Source organism: Chlorocebus sabaeus, chromosome 7 (genome assembly GCF_047675955.1).
Source record: "Chlorocebus sabaeus isolate Y175 chromosome 7, mChlSab1.0.hap1, whole genome shotgun sequence".
Taxonomy (NCBI): domain Eukaryota; kingdom Metazoa; phylum Chordata; class Mammalia; order Primates; family Cercopithecidae; genus Chlorocebus; species Chlorocebus sabaeus.
In genome coordinates, this window is record NC_132910.1 from 46,795,696 (window position 1) to 46,823,157 (window position 27,462).

The following is a 27,462-nucleotide window of genomic DNA, read 5'->3' on the forward strand; positions in this document are numbered from 1 at the left end:
ACAGAATACATGTAAGGTGTTTGGGATAAGGCCTGGAACTTTTATTTTTGTTGTGTTGACCTCATTGATATTTTCTGCTAACTTGAGAATAATTAAAGATGAAGAAGGAAAATCTCAGGGATTATTAAAATTTCAACATAACCATGGTTTTCTAAACCTCTTTGCTTCTTCACAGAGAAAAAATATTTGCTTTTAGATGGTAGATCTTAGGTACCATGGAAACAAGAGTTGAAAAGACTTCAAGTAAATAGAAAGCGAACAGCTGAGCCTGAGTTTTTCTTAAAAATGTAACCACAAAATATTGAGTAGATCATGATTTCTATGGAATTTTGAAGGTAACATAGGCATGTATTACTATATTACCAAATCAAGAACTTTCAAATATTGAAAATTTCTAAATGATTTATTATAAGCTGCTTTCCACTTTTCTGTTTCTTATATGTAAGAAATGCAATTGTGGTTTAAATGATGGAAAGGCAAAGAGTAATGGTAATGAATGATCTTCAATCAGTACATTTTGTTATGATCAATGGATAGATAGAATCAGTGAGTATAAATAAGTATTTGCTTCCTATTTAATGATTTCCTAATTTAAAAGAATATCTTATGAGTTGGAGAAGAAATTTGTTTTATTTCAGTTTTATTGTCTTGCAGTTTTTAAATACGAAGTTACCTTTGATAGATATTTTATTGAATGTAGTCAACTTTTCTTAGTCTCAAGGTAATGTAGCTTGGTTGTCACTAAATATCCTTCTAAATATGATTATAAGACAGAGGTATGTATAAAAACAATTTGTTTGCAATGTCTCTTCTCTGTCTTATCATAGGATAACCAGGTTTGATTTTTTCCAATACTAAGAAAATTTACCTGATTTGAAATACATTTCAGGACTTAATGTATTCTAAAATTTCTTGCTATTAAGAACCAATAAATCCTCAACAATACTACAGTCAGACTCCAGTTGAGAACCAAAGTTGCAGAGCGAATCTAGCTTCAAGAAAAACCCCTCAACCCCCACCCCTAAAAAAACAAATGCCTTTATTTCAATTGCATTCACGATATTCTGATCTCACAGGAAAGCAAAAAACTTTAACATAAAGAGCCTACAAATTTCTCCACCAATATTTGTCCATATTGGGGATTTATGATAGCAGGCAAAGAGAGGCAATAAAGTGGTACGGGCTTTTGTTCAGGTTTCATTATTTATTATGAAAATAACACATTCACAGGATGGGGGAAAAAAAAAAACCTCAAACAATAAAAGTCCCTTTATCACCCCAGACTCTAAGGTGTCATCTGCTTGTTATATGTTTCTCCAGAAAAATTCTAATGCACCTACAAATATACATGCATCCTCTTTCTTTATACATGGAAGCATATCACACACAGTACACAGTCTTCTCTACTTTGGCTTTCATTCTACATTTTATCTCAGAGAGTTTTCTATAGCTTCATATATATCTGATGCAACCTCATTGTTTTAAAATGGATGATGGCCAGGTATGGTGGGCCTCTTCCCCTGTAGCTCCAGTGATATGGACAGGAGGCAGGGAAATACTGAGCTGAAGAGAGCAGTTCCCCAGCAAAGGCCCCACCCTCAAGCCTGGAAACTGCAGCCCCCTGTTTTCCTGCCCAAGTTACCTTTTTGGCCTGCCTTGCCCCTCTATCCTGTGCTCGCATAAGCCCCAGACCTTAGCTGTCAGAGAGACAAGCAGCTGAATGTCGAGAGAAGCAAATGAACATCGGAGACTACAGATAGACGCAGTATAACTTCCGACTGCATGACTTTGGAGAGGAGGAGGCTGGCCGCAGATGGCCGGGCTTCACGGAAAGATCACCTTCTTCCCGTATCATCCTCTTTCCAGCTCCCTTTCTGCTGAGAGCCACTTCCACCGCTTAATAAAATCCTCCGCATTCATCACCTTTCAAACTGTTCCTGTGACCTGATTCTTCCTTAATGCTGAAAAAGAATTCAGGATACACTGGGTGCAGGGACCCAAAAAGGCTGTCACCATGACTCTTCACGGAGCTGTTAACGTTTAAGGCATCTGTGGAGGCAAAGCTGAAAGAGCACTGTTTATAACACGTGCCCTCTGGGGCTCCAAAGCTCTGTCGCAGGCAACTTCCAGTCACTGCTGCAGGCTGGTAAAGGGTTCCTTCCTGCCGGAGCCCAAAGGCACTCGCCCCAGCTCCTGCACCCCCTCACCTGCATGCTCCTCCTCTGGAAAGGTGTTTGAGTGTAGCTTAAAGAGTAAATGAGTCATACCCCTGTTGCAAGCCCCAGAAGTGGTCGAGGGAACTCTCCTGTTTCACCAGTGCATTGGGAGGCTAAGGCAGCAGGATCACTTGAGCACAGGAGTTTGCAGACCAGCCTGGGCAACATAGCAAGACCCCATCTCTACAAAAAATGAAAAATTAGCCAGGCATGGTAGCGTGCATGTAGTTGTAGCTATTTGAGAGGCTGAGGTGGGAGGATCACTTGAGCCCAGGAGTTTAAAGCTTGCAGTGAGCTATGATCATGTCACTGCATTCCAGTCTGGGAGACAGAGGAAGACCCTGTTTCCAAAAAAATAAAAAATAAACTTAAAAGTATCACAGTAGGGATAAACAGTCCCTGATATGCAACTGCAACAAAAGTTCAATGGCCAACCTTTGTGCACATTTGGAATTATATTTCAGATAGTTTCTAGGTTTGTAACTACTCAGTAGAAGCTATATACCTTTCAATATTGAGGGTATTTTCAAATTGGCCTTCAAAAAGATTGTATCAATTTGAACACCCATCAACAAATTATGCCTTTAATCAACACCATATGTTAACAAATGTTTTGATCCTGATGACATCTCCTTAGATACTTAATTACCATTTACATTGCTGTTCCTGTATCTTGTTGTGTCAACAACTCTGCTCAATTTTCTATTGGGTTGCTGATCTTTTCTTTAACTATAGTTTTGAGCTATTTATATACATTTATAAAGTTAGCCTGTTGGCTAATATATAGCCACAGATACTATAACTAGTTTTCAAATCTGTCTCTTGGTTTTGTTTGCGGTTTTCTTGCTTTGGATATTCATGTTTAATAATGCCTTCCTGTAAGACTTATAGATTGTGTGTCCTGATTTAAAAGACTATGCTCACCACTGAAACCAACCAACCAACTGCCAAATTTTCTCCTAATGATGATGGTGAGGGTGGCGATGATGATGATGATTTTAAGCCCCAACATCTAGCATTTATTTTGTTCTAAAGAATGAGATAGTTTCAGGTTTTCTTTATTATTTTTCGATTTGAACTTCCTATCTTATTTTATGAAATCATTTATGGAATAAACTATTTTCCTCACTGGTTAAAAAACTGATCTTTATTACATTCTAGGTAATGTAATAGGTACAAATGCCTTAGGTCTTTGTTTCTTGATCTCTGTTTTAATCCATTAATCTGTATGTTTTATCCTCTGCTAAGATCAAACTCTTCTAACCTCTTTAGCATTATATTTATAATGAGTTGGGTCTTTCTCATTACTCTACTATTTAAGAATTCTCTCAGCTATTTTCCCAAATTAGTTTTAATAAAATGACGGTGACATTACAGATTCATTTATAAGTATTAGACATTTAAACATATTTGACCTTTCCATTCAAGAATAATATGTCTTTCCTTAATGTAAGTCATGATATCTTTTTGTCTCTAAGTAGGATTTTTAAATTTCCTTTATAAAATTCTGCAAAATTTTTGTTAAGTATATACCTATGTGTTTTCTTTTACACAGCTATTCTGAATGACATCTTTTACTGCATTTTAATTTGAATTGGCTGTCTGTACATAGGAAAGTTGGTTGGTTACACAATTTTTTTATCAGCTATTTTCTCTATTCTCTTGATTTAAAAATTTTTTTTTCTTTTAAAATGCATACATTTTCCAGGAGCACAAAATCACACAATTTGTCATAAATGATGATTTTCCACTTTCTTTACTATTTTTGTACCTCTTCATTACTTGTGTTGTCTAATGGCACTGGCTGGTAGATTAGAATAATACCAATTAATAATGGTATCTGTGGGCATCTTTGTCTTTTTCCTAACTTCAGTCTTTTTATTTGTAGTAATTTATGGTATATAAGTATAATTTGTTGCATGAATAGATTACATAGTGGTAAAGTCAGGGCTTTTGGGGGTATCCATCACCTGAATAACATACACTGTACCCATTAAGTAATTTCTCATCACTTACCCCCTCTCACCCATCTGCACACTTCGGAGTCTCCATTGTCTATCATTCCACACTCAACATCCATATGTACAGATTATTTAGCTCTCACAAGTGAGAATATGTGGCATTTATTAATATATTTCTGGGTCTGAGTTACTTCACTTAAGATAATGGCCTCCAGTTCCAACCATGTTGCTGCAAAAGACATGGTTTCAGTCTTTTTTATGGATGACTAGTATTCTATTGTTTGTACATACCACATTTTCTTTATCTGATTATCCACTGATGGGCACTTGGGTTGATTCCCTATCTTTACTATTGTGAATAGAGCTATGAAAAATATGAGTGCAAGTATCTTTTTGATGTAATGATTTCTCCTCCTTTGGGTAGATACCAAGTAGTGGGATTGTTGGATTAAATGGTGTGCTATTTTTAATTCTCTGAGAAATCTCCATACTGTTTTCCATAGAGGTTGTACTAATTTACATTCCCACCAAGTTTTTCCTAACTTTAAAGGTAATACTTACATGAGTCTAGTATGTTAGCTTTTGGCTGGATGCTGGCTTTTTTTTTTTTTTGTAAAGTTTTGGATGAAAATGAAAGCTCCCAATAAAGCTGTATTGTATTTCACTCCATTCCTGAATCTCAGGAGAACTGAGAAAGTATTGAATTTCCTAAATCATCCTTTAGTTCTCATCTGTCTCTCCTGAATTTAAATGAAAACATGCAAACTATTTTAGTTTATAGTTAATTTAAAAGGTAGTCTTAATCATTGATGTATATAATATTAACTAATTTTGTGTAGAACTATTAAAAATAAGGGTTTCGCAGAAAGGAAATCTCTCTCAATATATGTGTATAAGTGTGTGTGGGTGTGTTACCAACATAGCATGAAATTGTTAGAAGCATTCAATATTAGAATAGTTTTGTTTCTATTTATAATCTTCCTATATAGGCATTTCATTATTTTAGTAAAGATAAGCCTGAATATGTTGTGACGTATTTGAGCTTTTCTGATTTCTTTCTCTTTCCTTTTATCATTGAAGCTTATTTGTTTGAAATCTGTACAAATACGTGAGCTGAAACAAATAAAAGTCAATCCACTTGAGATTTTGAAGACATCTGGTGGAGTTATTTTCTGAGTAATTAGACCAAGAGGTGGGACAATTCCCTGAAGTAAGCTACCCTACAATTGGATACCCAGTTGTATCTGCAGTCATCAGCTTGCATTCAGTGAGCATATTGATTCACAAATTGACAAGCAATTATGTGGAGTTGCCACCTGATTTTCCAAAGATCATTTATGTTATAAAGAATATGCCCCACGTGCTTTTTAAAAAGTTGCCTCTTCTCAGTCCTCTCATGGTCAGTTCTGTTTCTTTATGTTCTGTCACCTCCATATGCTATTTACTTTGTTGCAGACCTTGAAAGTAGAAAGTAGAGCCCTCAAGTGCTGGTCTCTACTTGTCTCTGGTTAATCCAACACTTGGGCACAAATATGAATTATTTACAATTTGGATTTTGAACATGTGTATCCATTTTGGTATAGAAAGACATCTATGAAGGATAACAAAGATATTTAAATGCTTCAATTTTTGTCATGCTTGATATTCTTTGGCTTGAAAACGTTGAACAATAAAGTATTAATACTTAAATATATGTCAACATTACAGAATCATAAGTCTGGAAGATATCTGAAAGTTCAAAGAGTTATTCTCTCTGCTGGAGAGCAAAAACACTTATATTACCATGGAAAGATATATATGTTTCCAATTTAAAAGAACTCCAGGAGATTCCACAACCACCCTAACTTATCCATTGTGTAGCAGAAAATTGCTATCAAGAAAGTTTCCTTTATATCTAATTGAAATCCCACAGGTTATTAGAATCTACTTTATCCTTTCTTTGCCTTTAGTATTTTATCTTTAAGGATGGTATTTACAGAGCAACAAAGTCAGGAGTTTTAACCATGCCATGGCAAAGATAATCAGATCAAGACCCTCTGAGAAAGGGCTACAATTACCATTTCTTCTGTTCATGGATCCTACACTATCACTGTTCTGAATCACCCTCAATTTAATTTTAGATAAGAGTTAGGAAGTTAGGATTCACTTTTGGATGTAAATTATGAGTATAAGATACTTTGAATCTATGACATTTACAAATCCTTAACAAATATAAGGGCAAACTACGCACATGGATTAACATTAGACGGTAATGTAAACACGTTCAATTTATCCTAGTTAAAAATGCTTCCCAGATCTCAGACTATTTAGATCTGACTACCACGCAAGTGCAATTCAAGAATATTACTTGCTAGGGCATTTAACATTGTCAGTCTATTGATTCGCATTATTTATCTTCTTAAGTATGAACCGTGTTTTAATCTCATGTAGTCCAACGGGAATCAAGTCAAGATTTATTCACGTCATTTTACTTTTCAACACATGAAAGAAGATCACCAAATCTTAACCAACCAATTCAAAACTTTTTGTCAAAGAATAATTCCATTTTCCATTCTACTAATTGAAATTATAGTATGGCCCCAGGCTAGAGTAGTGAGTAACTGAATCTTGAACTGCAATGCAAATGCAATAGAAAACTCACCGGAAGTTTCATCTACTCTTTCATCTACTATGTGGTCCTTCTGATGAACCCATTCACTATTACACTTGAAATAGATCTGGGTGGCAGGGCTGGCTTTACAGTACAGGTTCACAGGCTTATTCTTCACAATATAAGCTTCTTCAGGCTCAATAAGGAAATGTGGCAGAGGCTCAGGTGGATCAGAAGGAAAAGTTTCTGGGAGTTCATGAAAAAAGTCGTCGTCTGAGAAACAAGAAGAAAGTGGAAAATGGTTAACACATTGTAACAACTTGCCTTTTATTTGCTAGTTGTGTAAAAATAATGACTTATAAATGCAATAATTAAGGGATTTGAATGCCTGCTGTGTGTTAGGCAGTATGTTAGATCTATTGACTGGTCGTTTAACTAAGGATATGGATTATTATTCCCATTTCTATACAGAGCAAAACTCAACATCAGGGAGGATAAACAAGTTGCCCTGAGCACATAGGTAGTAAATAGCAGAGCTGAAACTGGAATTCATGTGTATCTCAATTAAAAACCATGATCTTCCCAATGTATCACTACATTTCCTATTATAGAGTGTCACCCTTGAGAGCAGACAAAAGCAAGAGCAACTTCATTAGAAACATTTCTTTGAAAAGCATAAAGCTCATAGATAAAGCTTACATCCTTTGCAAGATGAGCAGAAATATTAGAAAGTTTAATTAAGGATCTTTACATTCAAACTCAAATCTGTTGTTATTTTCAAAAGATGTCATTGTGTGAAATATTCATTCAACCCAAAATTTAAAAACCACTTTAGATAATTTGCACACTTTGAGACACATTTTAAACCTGGATTCTGCATGATTCAAAATAAAAAAGTAATACTAAAAGTGCTTTGTATAATAAAACCTATTCTTGTGTTGTACAAAAGTCAAGGTAAAAGCAGTCTTTTCAATACACCATAAATAAGTTCAGCCTCATAATAATCTTCCAACTGGGACAGAGGAGAACAAAGCTATTACTAATTCCCCAAATTGGTTGCAAACACGTCATGTGAAAACTCTGATGTCAAAATTAAAAATTTTTACAAGTTCTTTAAATGTACTTTTTATTCAGTAGTAAATATAGAGTATGGTATTGATACTTAAAGGCTGGTTGCTCACATGTTGTCTTGAAAGTCATTTTATTTCTCCTTCAGTTGTTGCCCTGTGTTGGAAGATAGCCATTGGTATAGTGGACATCTATCTGTCCACTAAGAAAACTGGCTTGGAACTTTTTTCATTCAAGTCATAAGATAGCTGTCAAATAGTAATGATGTCTGGTCTCTGTTAATCTATTTTGCAGTAAAAATTGACTTCACTTGCATCACTGGACAAAACTAGCATTCAAAGCTGCCCACAGTAGTAAATTTATGACACTGAAATGTAAATGTTGTTTCCTATACCTAGATATTTTTTCTCACTTTACCTTCTTAATTTGCTTTCTTTTGGCAGGGCATCACGTCTAGTTTTTCCATTGTTGAACATCAAGGACAAAAATTGTCAGCTTACTAAAGAATAACCTTGTTTCCATCAATTGCAACTCCTTTAGTCAATATGCAAGAACATTCAAGACTGCTTAAATAAACATAGCTCAGAAAGGCAAAGGGATGAGGAACTGAACTATTGACAAATCCATCAGCATGAAACTGATGTCTTGAAGGTCTTATCCAATTCTTTTTCTAAAGCACTTACTGTTATATGTGATGATGGACAGTGCTGATAATCAAAAAAGCTCCAAAAAACATGACTCAAATTCTATAGAAGTTAGCTATTGTTTTTAATTATTACTATTCATGAAGGCGGCCAACTAGATTTTATTTTTAAACTATGTTTGTACACACAAAAACATGTGAATGTATTTAATAACTATATTTATTTAAGCACGCAAAGTATAATAAATCTTTCAGTCATTGTTTCAGAAGGTAAAACTTGAAAAGGAATGATTGCAAGATATAGATGATTGTATACAACCTTACTTTATTAAGTAATATAGCAAAAGTATTTATATGTTCACATGCTAGAGAAAAACTTCACAGGCACTAAAAACTGATTACTCTGCCTTGCCAAAGCATATATCTCTTTCTTCTGATTATTTTATTGTAAACTACTGAAAAGACAAATGGAAGCAAAAAAGTCACACATTTTAAAGTCAAAAGCAGCTCTGTTAAGCGCTGGGAAAAAAGTAGTAACAATATATTTAGACAATGTATGGGCAAACTAACTTTGTATTTCCTTAACTTTGACTTTTAAGACAACATGATCAAAACAAGTAAAGAGAAATGAACCTATATCTTGGTTTGAGGTTTCACACAGTATTGATTTTTCAAGACATTTGTTAACACTTGAAAATACAACTTATTAAGGAAAATTTCTATCATTAGAAATGTTTTAATTTAATAAATCCAGTTTTTCTTTTACATATCATTATAGCTTCAGCAGAACCAATCTCTTAAAAGTTGATCTAGAGAGATGCCTTGGCCAACCCCAGCATATTAGTTTATTAAGATTTCCTATAATATTCACAAAGTAAATTCAAGCCTATGCCCTGGATGAATTCCTGTTACAGGCAATATGGCATATCACTTCTATTACTCAATTCAGTTGTTGAGAATGATATTAATATAGAAAATTCAAGATCTTGGGTTAGTAGATACGTACAGCGGGACAGATATGATAAAATGCAAATAAGCTGATTATCAGTAGGCTCACTACTGTTGTGAAACCCTCACCTTCTCCACATACAATATATGACCTGGGTACCTTACTCAACCATGGAAGTTGGTCCCACCATCAAGTTAAAAATACTAAAAGAACACTTTCTGATTCTTGCTCCATACAAAACTGTTAAGTTTCAGCATTAATTCTCAGATACAGTGTTATTTTAGAAATCATCTTTTTATGAAACTGTATCCTAACTTTTTTCTTTTCTAGAGAAAGTTTTGAAAATCAAACAAGCAAGCCAATTCTCTTCAACTAAAATAATAGATGAAAACTTATTTAAACATCCAGCATGGCTATAGCTACATGTATTTAAAGATAAAAAGTGATCAGCTACAAATACCATTTATCGTACATGAATATTTAGCTCCTCTGTGCAATGCATTTGCCAGTCATACAAGTGGAGGAATCTACTTTTCAATTTTGTAATTCGTTTTATAAGATTATTACCAATTTTCAAAAAACTAGAAATATATAACAAATGCTTAACACTAGAAATGAAACTCTTTGAAAGCAGGGGCTATATTGTTTTCATTTTCATTTTCCATAAGTCTAGCACATTATATGGGGTCAATAAAAATTGTACAAATGCATGAATATTATACTAATGGCAACTTTGGTCATTTCTAAGAGATTCACAAAGGATAGAGTTTATAGTGCCTCAGATTCATTTACAATTATAAGATGTTTTAACAACAGAAATATCTACAAACAGGACTGGCCACAAAATTTGTGTGACCCAATGCAGAATGAAAATTCAGGATCCCTGGTTAAAAATTTATTAAGATTTCTGAGATGGTGACAGCAGAACATTAAACCAAACACTGGTCCTGTGTGACAGCAGAGGTCACATACCCGTGAAGCCAGCCCTGTCTACAAATGTCAGTTAAATGAGCATGTCACTTCATGGAAAGTCTGAAAAATGAAATTGCATCTTTATTATTGGATATTCATTTTGGAACTTAGTTTGTTTTTCCCAGCTTCTTGTGGTAATTAGATATTTTCTAAAGGAAAACATAATTGTTCAGACTGAGAATCTCAGGCTCGTATCAATTCTCTAAGCGAGTGTATTTGCAATGGTGTGCAAGGGAAGGTGTGTGACTTTTTGTGTTTGTGGCCTTCCTTTGGATGATCCCTAGTGCCCATCAAAGAGCCTCTGATCCAAAATAAGTAAAATCCTGCCATGCTAAAATTTTTACTTTTTCAGGGCATTAAAGGACTGCTGAACCCATGGGGATAAGAAAGTTTGTGATTCCACCCTGAGGTGGTAGACTGTTTACTGAGATCAGTACCTTTCATGCAATTCATATTACCATACTAGAAAAAAACCCCACATAACAAAATTAAAAAAACAGCTTTATAATACTAGTAAGGTCATGCTGCAAAACTTGAAGCTATAAAAATAATTGATTTTTTTTTTTCTTCAAGGACATCAGTGAGTACATCCTCTTACCACTTTATTTCTTAATATAAATATCTGAAGGAGTGATATTAGGGTGATAATAGGAATTCAGTCTGTGAACAGTAACTTCAGACTGTGAACTTATTTCTGGCAACGTGCCACAGGTATCCCAAATTATTACATTTTCTATAAATGCACACCCCACCTGCTGGTATTGACCGCATCATGCTATCTGGGCAAAATAACTTGATTAATTAAGTTGTGAAACAAGTTTTGTACTTGTAGTTCATTCAAATTAACAAGGTAAATTTCCAGAGTTGCTTTTGTTCTGTACATAGAATTCAGTATTAACTTAACGCTTTTTTGATTTAGATGTAATGTTATTATTCCTTTTACCCTCCTCCGATATTTGACTTAATTTTCCACTTTCTACTATTACTCAATACTGATATTCCAACAGTAGTACCGTTTTTATCTTGATATCAATAAATCTCAGTATTTCCTTTTTTCTGTTATCTCACATAGGCTTTTGCTTTTTCATTTACATCCAAGAAGAGAAAGCTTTTCACCATATATTATTTTTATAGACTTCCATTCCACCTAATTCTTCACAGGAAAATATTATGCTATGAACATCAATCTGGGGAGCTTTAGGTTGCTGGTTTCATTGCTATATATCAAGCCTTAATTTTCATCAACTTAATACATAAGTTTCTATATTTCTGAATCATAAGACTTAAACTATTATTGCTTATATCATAAAATATAGGACCATTATCTCTTTGTCTGAGACTTAAAGCGTATTCTTCTGAAATGGAATTTACTTCCAAGTGATTCGAGAGCAATTTAAAATGAATGACTGCAAAGCTAATTTTATCTGCATTTGGCTATCCATCCATCAGAGAGATAATTCATGATATATTACAACAAAAGGCAGCTGGAATTAACTATTTGAATGAGACTCCAGCTTATTTTTAATATTTTGATTAAAATATCCTCAGGAACACAAAGACTATGGTCTATATTTCAAGCAATATATTAATGGATTCATCATTTAAATTCAAGTCATTGAATAGGTAATGCCTTAAATGTATTACACAACTTGGAAGTACTGAATGATTTCTAACTTCAAAACAAACTTTTTTTTGCTTTTAAAGAAATACTTGCCAAATCATGCCCATACATTAGTAATAACAATAGACAACTAATGTGCTAGTTGATATCCACTTAACTCTGAAAAAGAGGCACCTTTTTCTGCCTGCTTAAGCCTTCATGATCTCTGACTTTTATTAATTAATCTATCCTCCTAAGTGTTTTCCTGCCTATCATCTCTACCTCTGCCATGTAGTCTATGGTGTGCTCTTAGAAAACATTTTCACAAAAACAACTTTACCTCCTTTTTCAAATAATTTAATAAATGTAATATAATGTTTTTTTGCAAAATAAAATTTTTGCTTACCAGATTAGCTAAAAAATACTGAATGATTGATGAGGAGGTGAAAAAATGTACAATTGCATATACTGGCTGGAGTGTAAATGGGTATCACAGAAGATATAATTTGACAATATAAGTAAAAATTAAGTCTCTGCATATCTCCAAATAAGCTATCCCACTTGTTGGAATCCATATTATAGACAGAATGACATGAAAATGTAAATACATATGTACAAAGAGGTTCACTGCAGCATTATTTGTCTAAAGAATATCTGATATATTACAACAAAAGGCAGCTGGAATTACTCATTTGAATAAAACTGAGAACAACTGACCACCAACTGAGGAATGGTTAAATAATTTCTGAAACATCCAAGCAAAAGTATGCTGCCTGGCCAATAAAAATAAGAAAGTGGATTTGTATGTGTTGACCTAGAAGGGCAAGCAAATAAAACAAGTTTTTGGCCAGTTTGTATAGAATTATACCACTTTTTGTAAGAAAGAGAAAGAAAGAAAGAAAGAAAGAAAGAAAGAAAGAAAGAAAGAAAGAAAGAAAGAAAGAAAGAAAGAAAGAAAGAAAGAAAGAAAGAAAGAAAGAAGAGACGAGGGGAGGGGAGGGGAGAGGGAAGGGGAGGGGGAGGGGAGGGGAGGAAGCAGAACAAGATAGCCAAAGGAAGCCTTCATTGATTGTCTTCCCTGCAGGAACATCAAATTGACTATATACACCATAAAGCACCTTCATAAGAACCAAAACTCAGGTGAGTGATCACAGTAACCGGTTTTAACTTCCTATCACTGAGAAACGCACTGAAGAATGTAGGAAAGACAGTCTTGAATTGTTAACGTCACCACTCTCCCAACTCCTAGCAGTAACTGTGAGGTGTGCAGACAGAATCTGTGTCCTTGGGGGAGGAAGAGGGCAGTAGTTGTGCAACTTTGCATTGGAACAGAGTACCACCCAGTCACAGCAGAAAGCAAAATGGGGCAGAATTCAGCTGGGGCCCACAGAGGGAGCATTTATACTGCCCTAGCCAGAGGGGACTCACTCATCCTTACAGTCAGAACCTGAGTTCTATTAAGCCTTGCCACCATGGGCTGAAGCCTCTAGGGTCCTAAATAAACTTAAAAGGCAGTCCAGGCCACAAAGACTGCAGTTCTTGGGCAAATAATGGTTCTATGCCAGGGTCAGAATCAGTGTCCTTGGGGAACATGCTACCTAGTAAGATACCAGCCACGGTGGCTAAGGGAGTGCTTGTGCCACCTCTTCCCTAACCATGGGCAGCACAGCTGACAGCTTATAGGAGACATTCCTTCCCTCTGCTTGAGGAGAGGAGAGGGAAGAGTAAAGAGGACTTTCTTTTGTCCCTTAGCTACCAGCTCATGCACAGTATGATAGGGTACCGGGCAGTCCTGAGGCCCATATTCTAGGCCATAGCTGCCAGGCGACATTTCTAGAGCCATTTTGGACCAGAAGCAAAACTACTAGGGAAGGACCAAGTCCTGGCAGAATTAATCACCTGCTGACTAAAGAGACCTTAGGCTCTGAATAATCAGCAGCAATACCCAGGCAGTACATGCTGTGGTTCTGGAGTGAGACTCAGAGTTGTGTTGGCTTCAGATGGCTTCAGATTAAGCACATTCCCAGCTGTAGTGAGAGTGGGCTGGGATGAGACTCCTTCTGCTTGAGAGAAAGGGAGGGAAGAATAAAAGGGAGTTTGTCTTGCATGTTAAGTACCAACTCAGCCACAGTGGGACAGAGAACCACATGAATCCCTTGAGGTTCCCAATTCCAGGCCTTGGCTCTTGGCTGGCATTTCTGAACCTTCCCTGGGCCAAACGGGGGCCCACTGCCCTGAAGGAAGAGTCACCACAAGCTGACTAAAGAGCCCTTGGGCCTTAAGTGAACATTGGTGGTAGTCAAGCAGTACTTGTTGTTGCCTGGGGTGGCAGTCGCCGTGGAAAAAGACTCCTCTGATGGTGGAAAGGAGATAGAAGAGTGGGAGAAACTTTGTCTTGTGGCATGGATGCCACTTTAGCCACAGCAGAATAGAGTTCCAGGTAGATTCTTAAGGTTTCTGACTCCAGGCCTTGGCTCCTAGATGTTATCTCTGGACGCGCACAGGGCTGGAGGCAACTTGCTTCTCTGGAGGGAAGAAGCAAAGCCTGGCTGGTTTTGCTGCTAGAGTCCTAGGGCCTTGAGAGAACATAGATGATAGCCAGGCAGTGGCTACCATGGGCCTTGGGTGAGACCCAGTATGTGCTGGATTCAGGTCTGACCCAGCATAGTCCCAGTGATGAGTAGAGACAGGGATGCTTATGTCACCCCTCTTCAAGCTCTAGGCAGCTCAGTAGACAGAGAAAGAGACTCTGCTTGTTTGGGAGAAAGTAAGGGAAGAGACCAAAAGTCTCTGCTTAGTAATCCAGAGAATTCTTCCAGTGATGAATTCCAGTGATGTCAAAAATGAATTCACTGTAGGTGTATGAATTTGTTTCTGGGTTTGTTCTTCCATTCCATTAGTCTGTGTGTCTGTTTTTATGTCAGTACCATGCTGTTTTGGTTACTATAGCTCTACAGTATAATTTGAAATCAGATAATGTGATTTCTTCAGTTTTGTTCTTTTTGCTCAAGAGAGTTTTGGCTATTCTGGGTCTGTTGTGGTTCCATACAAATTTTAGCTTTTTGTTTTCCTATTTCTGTGAAGAATGTCATTGGTATTTTGATAAGGACTGCATAGAATCTAGATTGCTTTGGGTAATATGGACATTTTAACAATATTGGTTCTTCCAATCCACGAACATGGAATATCTTTCCATTTCTGTGTGTCCTCTTCAATTTCTTCTATCAATGTTTTACAGTTTTCATTTTAGAGATATTTCACTTCTTTAATTCCTAATGATTTTATTTTATTTGTAGCCACTGTAAATGGGATTATTTACTTGACTTCTTTTTCAGATTGTTTGCTATTGGCATATAGAAATGCTACTGATTTTTGTATGTTGACCTTGTATCCTGCAACTTTACTGAATTTGTTTATTAGTTCCAATAGTTTTTTGATGAAGTCTAGGTTTTTCCAAATATGTGATCATATCATCTGCAAACAGGGATAATTTTACTTCTTTCTTTCCAGTTTAGATGCCCTTTATTTTTTTCTCTTCTCTGATTGCTCTAGCCAAGACTTCTAGTACTATGTTGACTAACAGTGATGAAAGTGGGCATCCTTATTGTTTTCTAGATCTTACAGGAAATGCTTTCAGATTTTTCCCATTTAGCATAGTACTAGCTGTGAGTTTGTTGTATATTACTTTTAGTGTGGTGAGGTATATTTCCTCTATACTCAGTTTGTTTTAGGGTGTCTATCATAAAAGGATGTTGAATTTTATCAAAAGGGTTTTCAGCATCATATGTTGTTGATTTTCATTCTCTTGATAGGATGTATCCCATTGATTTGTGTATGTTGAACTATCCTTGAATGCCTGGGATAAATCCCACTGGGCCATGATGAATTATCTTTTTAATGTGTTGTTGAATTCAGTTTGCTGCTAGTTTGTTGATGATTTTTGTGCCAATGTTCAATATCAGGGATATTGACCTGTGTTTTGTTTTCTTCTGTATGTGTTTCTGGTTTGGGTATAAGGGTGATACTCACCTCATAGAATGAGTTTTGAAGTAGTCTCTGCTCCTTCATTTTTTTGAAATAGTTTGAGAGGATTGGTATTAGTTCTTCTTTAAATGTTTGGTAGAAATCAGCTGTGAAGCCATTGGGTCCTGGCTTCTCTTTGCTGGGAGACTTTTTATTACTTCTGTGATCCCCTTACTTGTTAATGGTCTGTTCAAGTCTTGGATTTCTTCATGTTTCAATCTTGGTAGGATGTATGGTCTAGAAATTTATCCCTTTCTTCCACATTTTCTGATTTATTAGCATATATTTGCTCATAGTAACTGAGCAATTCAATGATCCTTTGAATTTCTATAGTATCAGTTGTAATGTTGTAATATCTCCTTTTTCAAAAAACTTTTGAAAGTGAAACCAACTTCTGTTTCACTGATCTTTTTTTATTGTTTTCTTCATTTCAATATCCTTTATTTCTGCTCTGATTTTTATTATTTCTTTTTTTCTACTACTTTTGGGTTTAGTTTGCTCTAGTTTTTCCAGTTTATTAAGATGAATTTTTAGGTTGTTTGTTTGAAGTTTTTCTACTTTTCAAATGTAGGCACTTAAAGCTATAATTTCCTCTTAGTACTGTTTTTGCCATATCCCATAGGTTTTGGTATGTTGTGTTTCCATTATCATTTGTTTCAATAAATTTTTAAATTTACTTTTTAATTTCTTCATTGACCCACTGGTTGTTCAGGAGCATATTGTTTAATTTCCATGTGTTTATACAGTTTCCAAGATTCCTCTTGTTATTTATTTCTAGGTTATTCCATTGTGGTCAGAGAAAATACTTGATATAATTTCAATTTTTTAATTTTTTAAGACTTATTTTATGGCATAACACATGGCCTTTCCTTGAGAATGATCTATGTGCTGAAGGGAAGAATGTGCATTCTGTAGCTATTGAGTGAAATTTTCTGTAGATATCTATCAGGTCCATTTGGTCTATAATATAGATTAAGTTTGGTGTTTCTTTGTTGGTTTTCCATCTGGATGATCTGTGCAATGCTGAAAGTAGGGTGTTGCAGTTTCCAGCTTTAATTGTATTGGGGTCTACCTCTTTAGCTCTAATAATATTTGCTTTATATATTATATATATACACTGGAGAAAGGACCATCTGTTAAATAAATGATGCTGAGAAAACTGGATATCCATAGTCAGAAGAAGGAAACTAGACCCCTACCTCTCACCACATACAGAAATTGAATAAAAAGTGGAGTGAAGAATTGAATCTAAGACCTCAAACCATGGAACCACTAAAAATAAACATTGGGGAAACTCTCTAGGACATTGGCCTGGGCAAAGATTTCTTGAATAATACCTTACAAGCACAGGCAACCAAAGCAAAAATGGACAAATGGGTTCACAACAGGTTGAAAAGCTTCTGCACAGCAAAGGAAACAATCAGCAAAGTGAAGAGACAACCCACAGAATGATAGAAAACATTTGCAAACTACCCATTTGACAAGAGATTAATAACTAGAAGAGATAGGGAGCTCAAACTGTACAGGAAAAAAATCTAATAATCTCATTAAATAATCAGCAAAAGATTTGAAAAGACATTTTTCAAAAGAAGACACACAAATGGCAAGTAGGTATATGCAAAGGTGCTCAACATCATTGATCATTACAGAAATGCAAATCAAAAGTACAATGAGATGTAATCTCCCTCCAGTTAAAATGACTTTTATCCAAAAGACATGCAATAACAAATGCTGGAAAGGATGTGGAGATAAGAGAACACTCATACACTGTTGGGGGGAATGTAAATTAGTACAACTACTCCGGAGAACAGTTCGGAGTTTCCCCAAAAAATTAAAAATAGAACTGCCAGGCAATCCAGCAATCCCACAGCTAAGTATACCCAAAAGAAAGGAAATCAGTATATCGAAGAGATATTGGCACTCCAATGTTTAATGTAGCACTATTCACAATTGCCAGGATTTGAAAGCAATCTAAGTGTCCATCTGCAGATGAATGGATAAAGAAAATGAGGTAGATATGCACAATGTGGTAGATATACACAATGGAGTACTATTCAGTCATCAAAAAATACTTTTTTAAAGTACACTTTTTAAAAGTACTTTTTAAATGACTGAATAGTACTCCATTGTGTACATCTACCGCATTTTCAAAGTACCCATTTGTAAACTACCTGCAAGCAGATATATGAAAAGGTGCTCAACACCATGAATCATTACAGAAATCCAATGAAAACTACAATCTATAAAAAGGATTTTTTTTTCATGACTGAATGGTATTTAGTTATAAAAAAGAGTGTTTCTGTCATTTGCAAAAACATGGATGGAACTGGAGGAGATTATATTAAGTGTAACAAGCCAGGTACAGAAAGACAAACTTCACAGGTTCACACATATTTGTGGGAGCTAAAAAGTAAAACAATCGAACTCACAGAGAAAGAGAATGGAGTGATGGTTACCAGAAGCTGGGAAGGGTAGTGAGGGAGAGGGCGGGAAGGGGTAGAGTTAATGGGTATAAAAATATAGTTAGATAAAATGAATAAGATCTAGTATTTGATAGCAGAACAGGGTAACCACAGTCAACAAAAATTTATTATACATTTCAACATAACTAAAAGAGTATAATTGCATTGCTTGTAACAAATAGAGAATAAATGCCTGGGGTAAGGAATACTCCATTTACCCTGATGTAATTATTTTGCATTGTTTTCCTGAATCAATACATCTCAAGTACCCCATAAATGTATACACCTACTCTGTACCCACAAAAATTACAGATTTTTTAAAATGCAGAAAAAAAATAAAGAGAATGAGAGAGAAAGGGAGTGTGTGTGTGTGTGTGTGTGTGTGTAGGTGGCTGTATCTCCCTCTCACACACACACAATCTCTCACACACACACACACACACACACACACACACACACACACACTACAAGAAGTATAAGGTAAAACCTAGAAGCTGATGCACACAAATATTGACAGTCTTTACTTCTGGGGAAAAGAACTAGAGGGCTTTGTGGGGGACTGTAACCTTTATTTGAAACAGATTTTTCAAATCCTAGATTATGGGTGATTCCTATTTTTTCAGCTTTTTGAGCTTTTATTCAAATTAAGAGATGGAGAAATAAAATATTCCCACATGCAACCTATTACTTCAGTTCAGAATAACTACAAGTCTCTTCATTAAATGCAACTCTCCCAAATCAGTGATACTGACTCTATAAAAAAATCACTTGATGTCTCCATTAAAACCTGTGTTTACAGACCGTGGTACTTATAAGTATAATCTGTAACATTTCTTTAATTCTTCCTGCCTTTATATCATTTTTCTCTTATTTTCCAATGCCTTAATGTCCTCATGTCTGTGACCTCTGACTTTGAACCAACATAGTTTAGTATATTTCTCACATTTTGCTTAAAAATCAATACTGGTTGATCACCTTCTATTTGCTGAGACTGTCTTAGCTACTATAGTGGAAGCCACACTTTACATTTCAATGAAATATTTTTACTTATAAAAAGAAATCATGAAATAGAAGATAGTAAATTTAAGATAATCTGACTTTGTGATAGAAACTGGTCTATTAGTCTAGTTATATAAATATCATGTTTATAACTAATTTGTAACTCATTAGTACTTGACATTCACTTTAACATGCTTCATTTTAGGATATCAGAAAAGTTTGTTAATATGTGGAAGGTCTTACATAGGGAATTAAGAAAAAGTTCTGGCTGGGTGCAATGGTTCACGCCTGTAATTCCAGCACTTTGGGAGGCCGAGGTGGGCGGATCATGAAGTCAAGAGATCAAAACCATACTGTCCAAACATGGTGAAACCCCATCTCTACTAAAAATACAAAAATTAGCTGGGCATGGTGGCACATGCCTGTAGCCCCAGCTACTCGGGAGACTGAGGCAGGAGAATCACTTGAACCCGGGAGGCGGAGGTTGCAGTGAGCTGAGATTGTGCCACTACACTCTAGCCTAGTGAAAGAGCAAGACTCCATCTCAAAAAAGGTTCTACCATTTCCTTACTGCCTGTTAATGATTAGAGCTACATACCCTGTACTAGTATTATGAACCTCAGGAATTTGAAGAATAAGAAAAGATTACCCATAGGAATATTGTAAAAATTAAATAATTATTGACAGACAAATAGGACAACTCAAACATAGGGTTAAGCCTTACTAGCTAATTAATAAGAATGATTTATAATATAGATTAATCCAATAAAGATTGAAAATTCATTATTACAATATATTTGCATGACACATGCTCTGTTTTCTGGAAAAATCTCTATAATGGTCAATTATATGGGTCAACTTGGCCAGGCTAGAGTTCCCCATTATTCAATCAAACATCAACTTAGGTATTTCTGTGAAGGTATTTTGTAGATGTGATTAAGACCACAATTAGCAATCTTAAGTGAGGGAGCTTATTCTAGATAATCTGGATGTGTCTGATTCAATCAGTTGAAAGGCCTTAAAAGCAGAGCTGAAGCTTCTCAATCAAACATCAACTTAGGTATTTCTGTGAAGGTATTTTGTAGATGTGATTAAGACCACAATTAGCAATCTTAAGTGAGGGAGCTTATTCTAGATAATCTGGATGTGTCTGATTCAATCAGTTGAAAGACCTTAAAAGCAGAGCTGAAGCTTCTCAATCAAACATCAACTTAGGTATTTCTGTGAAGGTATTTTGTAGATATGATTAAGACCACAATTAGCAATCTTAAGTGAGGGAGCTTATTCTAGATAATCTGGATGTGTCTGATTCAATCAGTTGAAAGGCCTTAAAAGCAGAGCTGAAGCTTCTCAGAGCAACATCTAGATTAGTGTTTGACTGAACAACTAGGGACTACAGTCTGGCTAGGCAGACATTGTCAGAGTCTCCTCCCCACAATTTCATCCCCACCATTCCTCAGAACTCTTAAACATTTCTCAGATATTAGTTTAAATGCCCCTTCACCTGAAGGCCTCCCCACTCCAGGACATAAGCCCTTGTTAACCTCTCCCTTTGCTCCCTGCTCTTTTCCTTGTTCACATTTCTTCCCCACTAGATGGCAAGTTCAGAGGATGAAGGGCAGTGCTTATCTTACTCATTGCTGCATAACCAATGTCTACTTCAGGGTCAAGCAGTAAACTTGACTTTAGGGTTAGGTTTTTTGGTTTTTTTTTAAATTTGCATTGTGGTTCCTAAAGAGGTTCTGTAAGATAAGACGGAAGTTTATAGGAATTACTCTATTAATCAAAATCGTGAAACTTTGGAAGAAATCCTTGTACAAAATAAAACAGAAATGTGCATATTTAAAAATTGTTCCTTTAGTGTTTATAAGTACAGATCCAGTTCCCACATTTAAAAAGTTCTATGTGGTCAGGTGCAGTGGCTCATGCCTGTAATACTAGGGCTTTGGGAGGCAGAGGAGGGAAGATTGCTTGAGCCCAGGGGATTGAGACTACAGTGAGCTACGACCGTGCCACTGCACTCCTACTGGGGTGACAGAGTGAGATTGTGTCCTAAAAAAAAAATGAAAAATTAAAAAAATATATATCTTCCATGCAAGTGCTAATGCCATCCACCATGGGATGTGTAGAGCCTTGGACTAAATGTATTCCTTCACTGAATAATTAAAGTTGATTCTAAATCATGTTGTGAATGAGAAATAAGATGACACCTCTGAATACAGTGCCCCTTCAAACTCTTGGTCTCATCTGACATTTGACCTCACTGCACCACTCTCTCCTTTGGCAAACTTCTTCCTCTTTGGGGCACTGTGTATTAGCACTCTGTTGCTTCCTGACCTACATCTTCCACCTTTCCCTTTCTTCCTTGCTGCCTAAATACAGTCAGATACCTACCAAGCTTTCTCTTTTAGTCTCTCTCCCAGGCATCTCATCCTAACTGTGGCTTCAGTTAGCAGATCATGTCACATACACAACCTTCCACTCCACTCTGCTGCTTCTTAAACCCCTTCAATGCCTTTGCATCAAGCAAGTATGAAATCAGACTCCTTACTAAAGCGGAAAAGGACTCCCCTGATCTGATTGCTGCCAGCCTCTATGTCTCATTTTCAAGGCTCCTGATTTGTTGTCACTGTGTTCCAGACAGACAGACCGGTGTTTGTATCTTTGAACACACCAAACTCATTTTCGCCCTAGAGTATTCACACTTGCCCTTCACTTCCCTAGGAAGGATATTTCCTCTTCTCATTGCCTTTTAGGTTTCAGTTCAGGACGTCCCCTGGACAAAGAGATTTTTGACCACTGTATCTCAAGTGTATTTCTCCCTCCGAGAACGCTTCATTCTATCTATCTATCTATCTGATGATGATGATGATGATGATGATGATGATGATTTTTTGAGACAGAGTCTCTCTCTGTGGCCCAGGCTGGAGTGCAGTGGCGCAATCTCGGCTCACTGCAAGCTTCGCCTCACTGCAAGCTTCGCCTCCCAGATTCACGCCATTCTCCTGCCTCGGCCTCCCAAGGACTACAGGCGCCCGCCACCACGCCCAGCTAATTTTTTTGTATTTTTAGTAGGGATGGGGTTTCACTGTGTTAGCCAGGATGGTCTCCATCTTCTGAAATCATGATCCGCCCGCTTCAGCCTCCCAAAGTGCTGGGATTACAGGCGTGAGCCTCCGCGCCCGTCCTGTATCTGATTATTTCTTCCTATCTATCACTTTCTCAGATTTGCTTGTTTACTAAGTTAGTCGTTTATTTCCTTTCCCTTCCCACAAAACTCCAAGCTTTATGGGATCAGAAACTTTGTCCATCAGATGAACTTACCTTCCTTCTAAAACTATCTTCCCCTGTTGACTCAGCTCTCCAATCCAGACTACAAGATCCTTCAAAATCTTGAAATGCCTTCTCCCTGTCAGGTCTAATCCATCGACAATCACGGTGCATACCAGCTCTCCATTATCTCACTCACCCTCAACTCCCATTCTCCTTTTCATCACCAGGACTCATCATTTTTATTTGAATTGTTACAAGAGCGTCGATACTGATTTGCCTTGCTCTAGATTTTCTTCTCTCAATTCCATTTATACCACATCATGACATCAGCATCCCCAAATGAACGTGGAATTATAACAGCTTCTGCTGGAAACTTTCAGCATTCCACACAACATGGCCCAAAGCTTATTTAATTTCCATTTCATTTAATACCATTCCACCAAAGCTAGATTTGGTGATTCTATATTCCGTAAATGTAGCCTTTAAAATTTTTTCCACTTTCACTTATTTATTCTGCACTTAATGCCTTATTCCTTATTGACTTTGAGTTCATTCAAAAATCTATTAATAATCTTCCCAGATAAAACCATTACTTGCTCTTCAACTGTAAAAATCCTTTAATGCAATTTGATGTTCTCAATGTTTTTTACCGCAGTCAGCTCTACCACATACCTAAGTGGGTTCTAAAACTTTTCAATTTAAGTGAACACATCTAAAAGTGATGACTTGTTTCAAGAACTATGAAGAAAATTCATGTCATCCACATGGATAGATTATATATTTTAAATTAAATTACCTGAATATAATCTAACTATATCTATATCAAAAATATGCATGCATTATATATTTCGTAATGATTATAAAAATTAAGTAAAGGCAAAATGATAGTAACAAAGAACCTCAAGTACCTATCACCCATCTTCAAGAAATGTCAATACTGTGCCAATTTTGTTTCAAAGAAAAAACTCTTTTATAAATATTCAGAAGTCACAAGCATGGAAAATATCAGAGTGTTAGGCTGAGATAGTGAAGGAGACTAACATCACCAAACTGAAAACAAGAATTAAATTCATAGTATTGGAAACTATGAAAAGAAAATAGAGATATGTTGAAAATAGGAATATTTGGTTTATTTAAAAAAAGAAAACTTGGTTGATGTAGTACAATGTTTATCATTAAAATTATTGTGACACTAAAAATAGTTATAATCGACGATAAGACCATATGGTTTAAAGTATATTTTAACTAAATAACCATTTAAAAACTCTAATTTGAGATTTTCTATAAAAATTTAAAAAAATTTTTAGTGACTATGGAGTATAGAAGTTATTACTTCAATTCAGTGAAATGATTTGTTAATAATACACATGAAAAGTACGGAAGTCCATAAGTAAGTCTTAATGAAGTTCATGAGCACAGAAAACCTTCAAAATCATGTGATTGTCCCAAACTAGAAATCTAAGAATTATCTTTAACTCTTTCCTCTCCTTCATTTCCAACATTAAAACAACCAAGTCCTACTCATTGTATGACCTACATACTTTTTGAATCTGTTTCTTTCTGTTTCTGATTCCACTATTATCATTTTTTGCCTAAACATTTTCAAAGCTTCAAAACTGCTGTTGTTTGTCTGCTGTCTAAAGGTAAGATCTGAATAAGTCTGTCTTTGGTTTAAATTCCTATAGCTCCTCGTTTCTTGTAAGATGAATCCAAGCCTTGCACACATGGTCTCCAGGGCCTCCATAGCTTGCTGACCACTCAACATCTTTCACCACTCCCCGCCTTGCCCTCCACATTCCAAAAATGTACAGACCCTGTACATTGTGAATATGTACACAACACACAGTTTCTATACCTTCTGTCTTCAATGACTTTTCTATCATATTTTACCTAACTCTTCCATATATATATATATTTTAAGAGACAAGGTCTTGCCTTGTCACACAGTCTGGAGTACAGTGGTGCAATCATGGCTCACTGTAACCTTAAATGACTGGACTCAAGCCATCCTCCCACCTCAGCCTCATTTGAGTACTTGGAACTACAGGCATGCACCAGTATGCCTGGCTAATTTTTACATTTTTTGTAGAGATGGGGTCTTGCTATGTTGCCCAGGGTGGTCTCAAACTCCTGGGCTCAAGTGATCCTTCTGCCTTGGCTTCTCAAAGTGCTATCTGGGATTACAGGCATGAGTCACCATGCCCAGCCAGCATCATTTCTTTTAGGAAGTTTTCTCTGACTCTCTTCACCTGTGTCAGCTTAGAACCATTTTCTATCTCTCTCCCACCCCTATCTTCAACTTGTTAGGGGCTTATATATATTTCTAACACTACCTTTTATAATTAGCTTCATAGCTAACTAGCTGGCTGTTACGCATCTTTGCATACTTGGTGCTTATTATGCTCAAGGAGTTGAATTTGTATTTTTTGAATAAATGATTGCAGAGCTGTCTGTATCTAGGAGAGAATATAGATTTTGTTCTCATAGATTATGAATTGTGTAATTGCTATAAAAATAGGCTTTGAGATTCCACAGACCTAGTTTTAAATATGAGTACCACTGCTTATTAGGTATGTGACTTCTGACATTTCACCTAATCTCAGTTTTTGTGGCTGTAAAATCTGTAGATATGGCAATGTGGTGACAGTGTGTGGGTTACATGAAATAAGGGAATGTAAATGACTTAGCTTAGAGATGACCACAAGAAGAGATATTCACACATAAAAATATTCTACTTGCCTTATTTTCTTGTTGAATGTCTATTGTGGTATCAAGCTTCTCTCATTTTCCTAAACACAGTTGAGTTCTAGTACTCTTTATTCCCTCCACCAGTAATGTTTTTCCTCCCCTGTGCCTGGTGAACTCCTAGTATTCTAAGTTCACCTTAAGCTTTATTTCCTCCAGCAAGTCATTCTGGGCCCTTCCAGCATGGGGTTGTTGCCATCTCCCCCTGCTACCACTGCACAATGGGCATGATTGCACCATTGCGCCTATCACACAGAAATATGTCACCTTGTTCTTTTCTGCGCTACCCCCCCCCCCGCCCCACCCCACCATGAAACAGAGTTTATCTGAACAGGTTTCTGTGTATTTCATTTATGAATCTGTAGTACCCAGCCATGTTTGGTACATAGTAAAACCAAAGATAAATAAAAGATAACGTTTGTTGAATAAATGGATGAATACACAGAGATTCCTAAAACTATGTTTCCCCCAATTTTTAAAAATATAAAAGTCAATAGTCTTCATTTTACTACTTTTAATAAACAAGACATTAGTTTTTGTGTTAATGCCTTGTTAAGACTCCTTATTACTGGTTGAGTGCACACTTGTTATTCCAGTAGTTTGGGGGACTGAGGCTGGAATATCATTTGAGGCCAGGAGTTTGAGACCAGCATGGACAACACAGTGAGACCCATAGTGAGATCTACAAAAAATTTAAAAATTAGTTGGGTGTGGTGGCACCCACCTGTATTTCCAGCTACTCAGGAGGCTGAGGAGGGAGGATCATTTGAGCCCAGGAGTTAGAAGCTGCAGTAAGCTATGATTGCACCACTGCACTTTATTCAACCTGGGTCACAGAGTAAGACCCTGTAGCAAAAAAAAAAAAAAAAAAAAAAAAAGATTCCTCGTTCTTCCTCATTCTTTCCTATGGTATACAAAATTGTTTTTGTCTTATCTTAGTTCTCTCTCTGTTAAAATTTAGGATATAATTTATAAACAAAATTTCAGAATTTGCTCATTAAAAATCTCCCTATATAGAAATTCCAGTTACCATCTCACTTACCAAAATCTGTTTATTTTCAAGTACTGCTTGGGAGGCATCAGCAGGTGGTGAAAGGAACACTGAACCGTGAGTTTGAGGACTTGGTATTGGTTCTAGCCACATTCCTAATGATCTTTTGCCTTTTCTAAGTGTGTTTACGTGAGCTGATGGGTCGATTCATATTCTGTAAACAAAAATCCAAGTTGTAAAGACACCATACACACAAATGGCAGTTTCCAGAAAGTGAATGCAGTCTAGAAGTCCCTTAGCACTCTAGGAGTCTGTGCTTCCACCATGGCTGTGTATCAGGATTATGTGAGAGAGACGCCTGGGTAACAAGGGCAGAGAAAGAGGTTCAGAGAAATGTCTCCTTTCTTTGTGGCCATTCTCACTGGCTGAGTGGCAGTCACAAAACTGTAGGGTGGGGAAACATGAGTGAGTATTGCTTGAGGTTATAGAGAAGTAATCTGTTGCATAAGTAAATATCAACAATGAATTTTAGAGTTGGTAAAACTGTCTCGTTTTACATAAGAGGAAACTGAGGCGCAACTGGTCTGAGTGACTTTTCTGAGATTGCATAGGTATTAAGGGGCAGACCTTCCATGCCACTATCACAATTTCATGGCTCTGCTATGTATTTTCTGACTATGTAAGCTCTATGACAACATTTCAATCCCACTTCTAATTCATTTGGAGGTTTATTTTCTCTTCTTAATTTTGAGCTACCCGCATGGACTATTGGTTTCTTGCTTTTTTTTTATTTTTATTTTTTATTTATTTTTTTATTTTTTAATTTAAAGACAGGGTCTTACTCTGTGACCTAGAAGGCTGTAGAGCAATGGCACAACCAGAGCTCACTGCAGCCTCCAACTCCTGGACTCAAGTGATTCTCCCACCCCAGCCTCCTGAGTAGTTGGGACAACAGGCATGCGCCACTGCA

The 27,462-nt window shown here is 36.3% G+C and overlaps 1 protein-coding gene across 2 annotated transcripts in view; it reads right to left on the minus strand.

Annotated features, from left to right (window-relative positions):
• UNC5C (unc-5 netrin receptor C) overlaps positions 1–27,462 on the minus strand; it is a 383,755-nt gene that overhangs the window by 156,264 nt on the left and 200,029 nt on the right. For both annotated transcript variants that reach the window (XM_007999311.3, XM_007999310.3), the window contains exon 2: positions 6,819–7,040. In XM_007999311.3, coding sequence (XP_007997502.2) covers positions 6,819–7,040 — 222 coding nt within the window. The remainder of the gene's footprint in view (positions 1–6,818; positions 7,041–27,462) is intronic.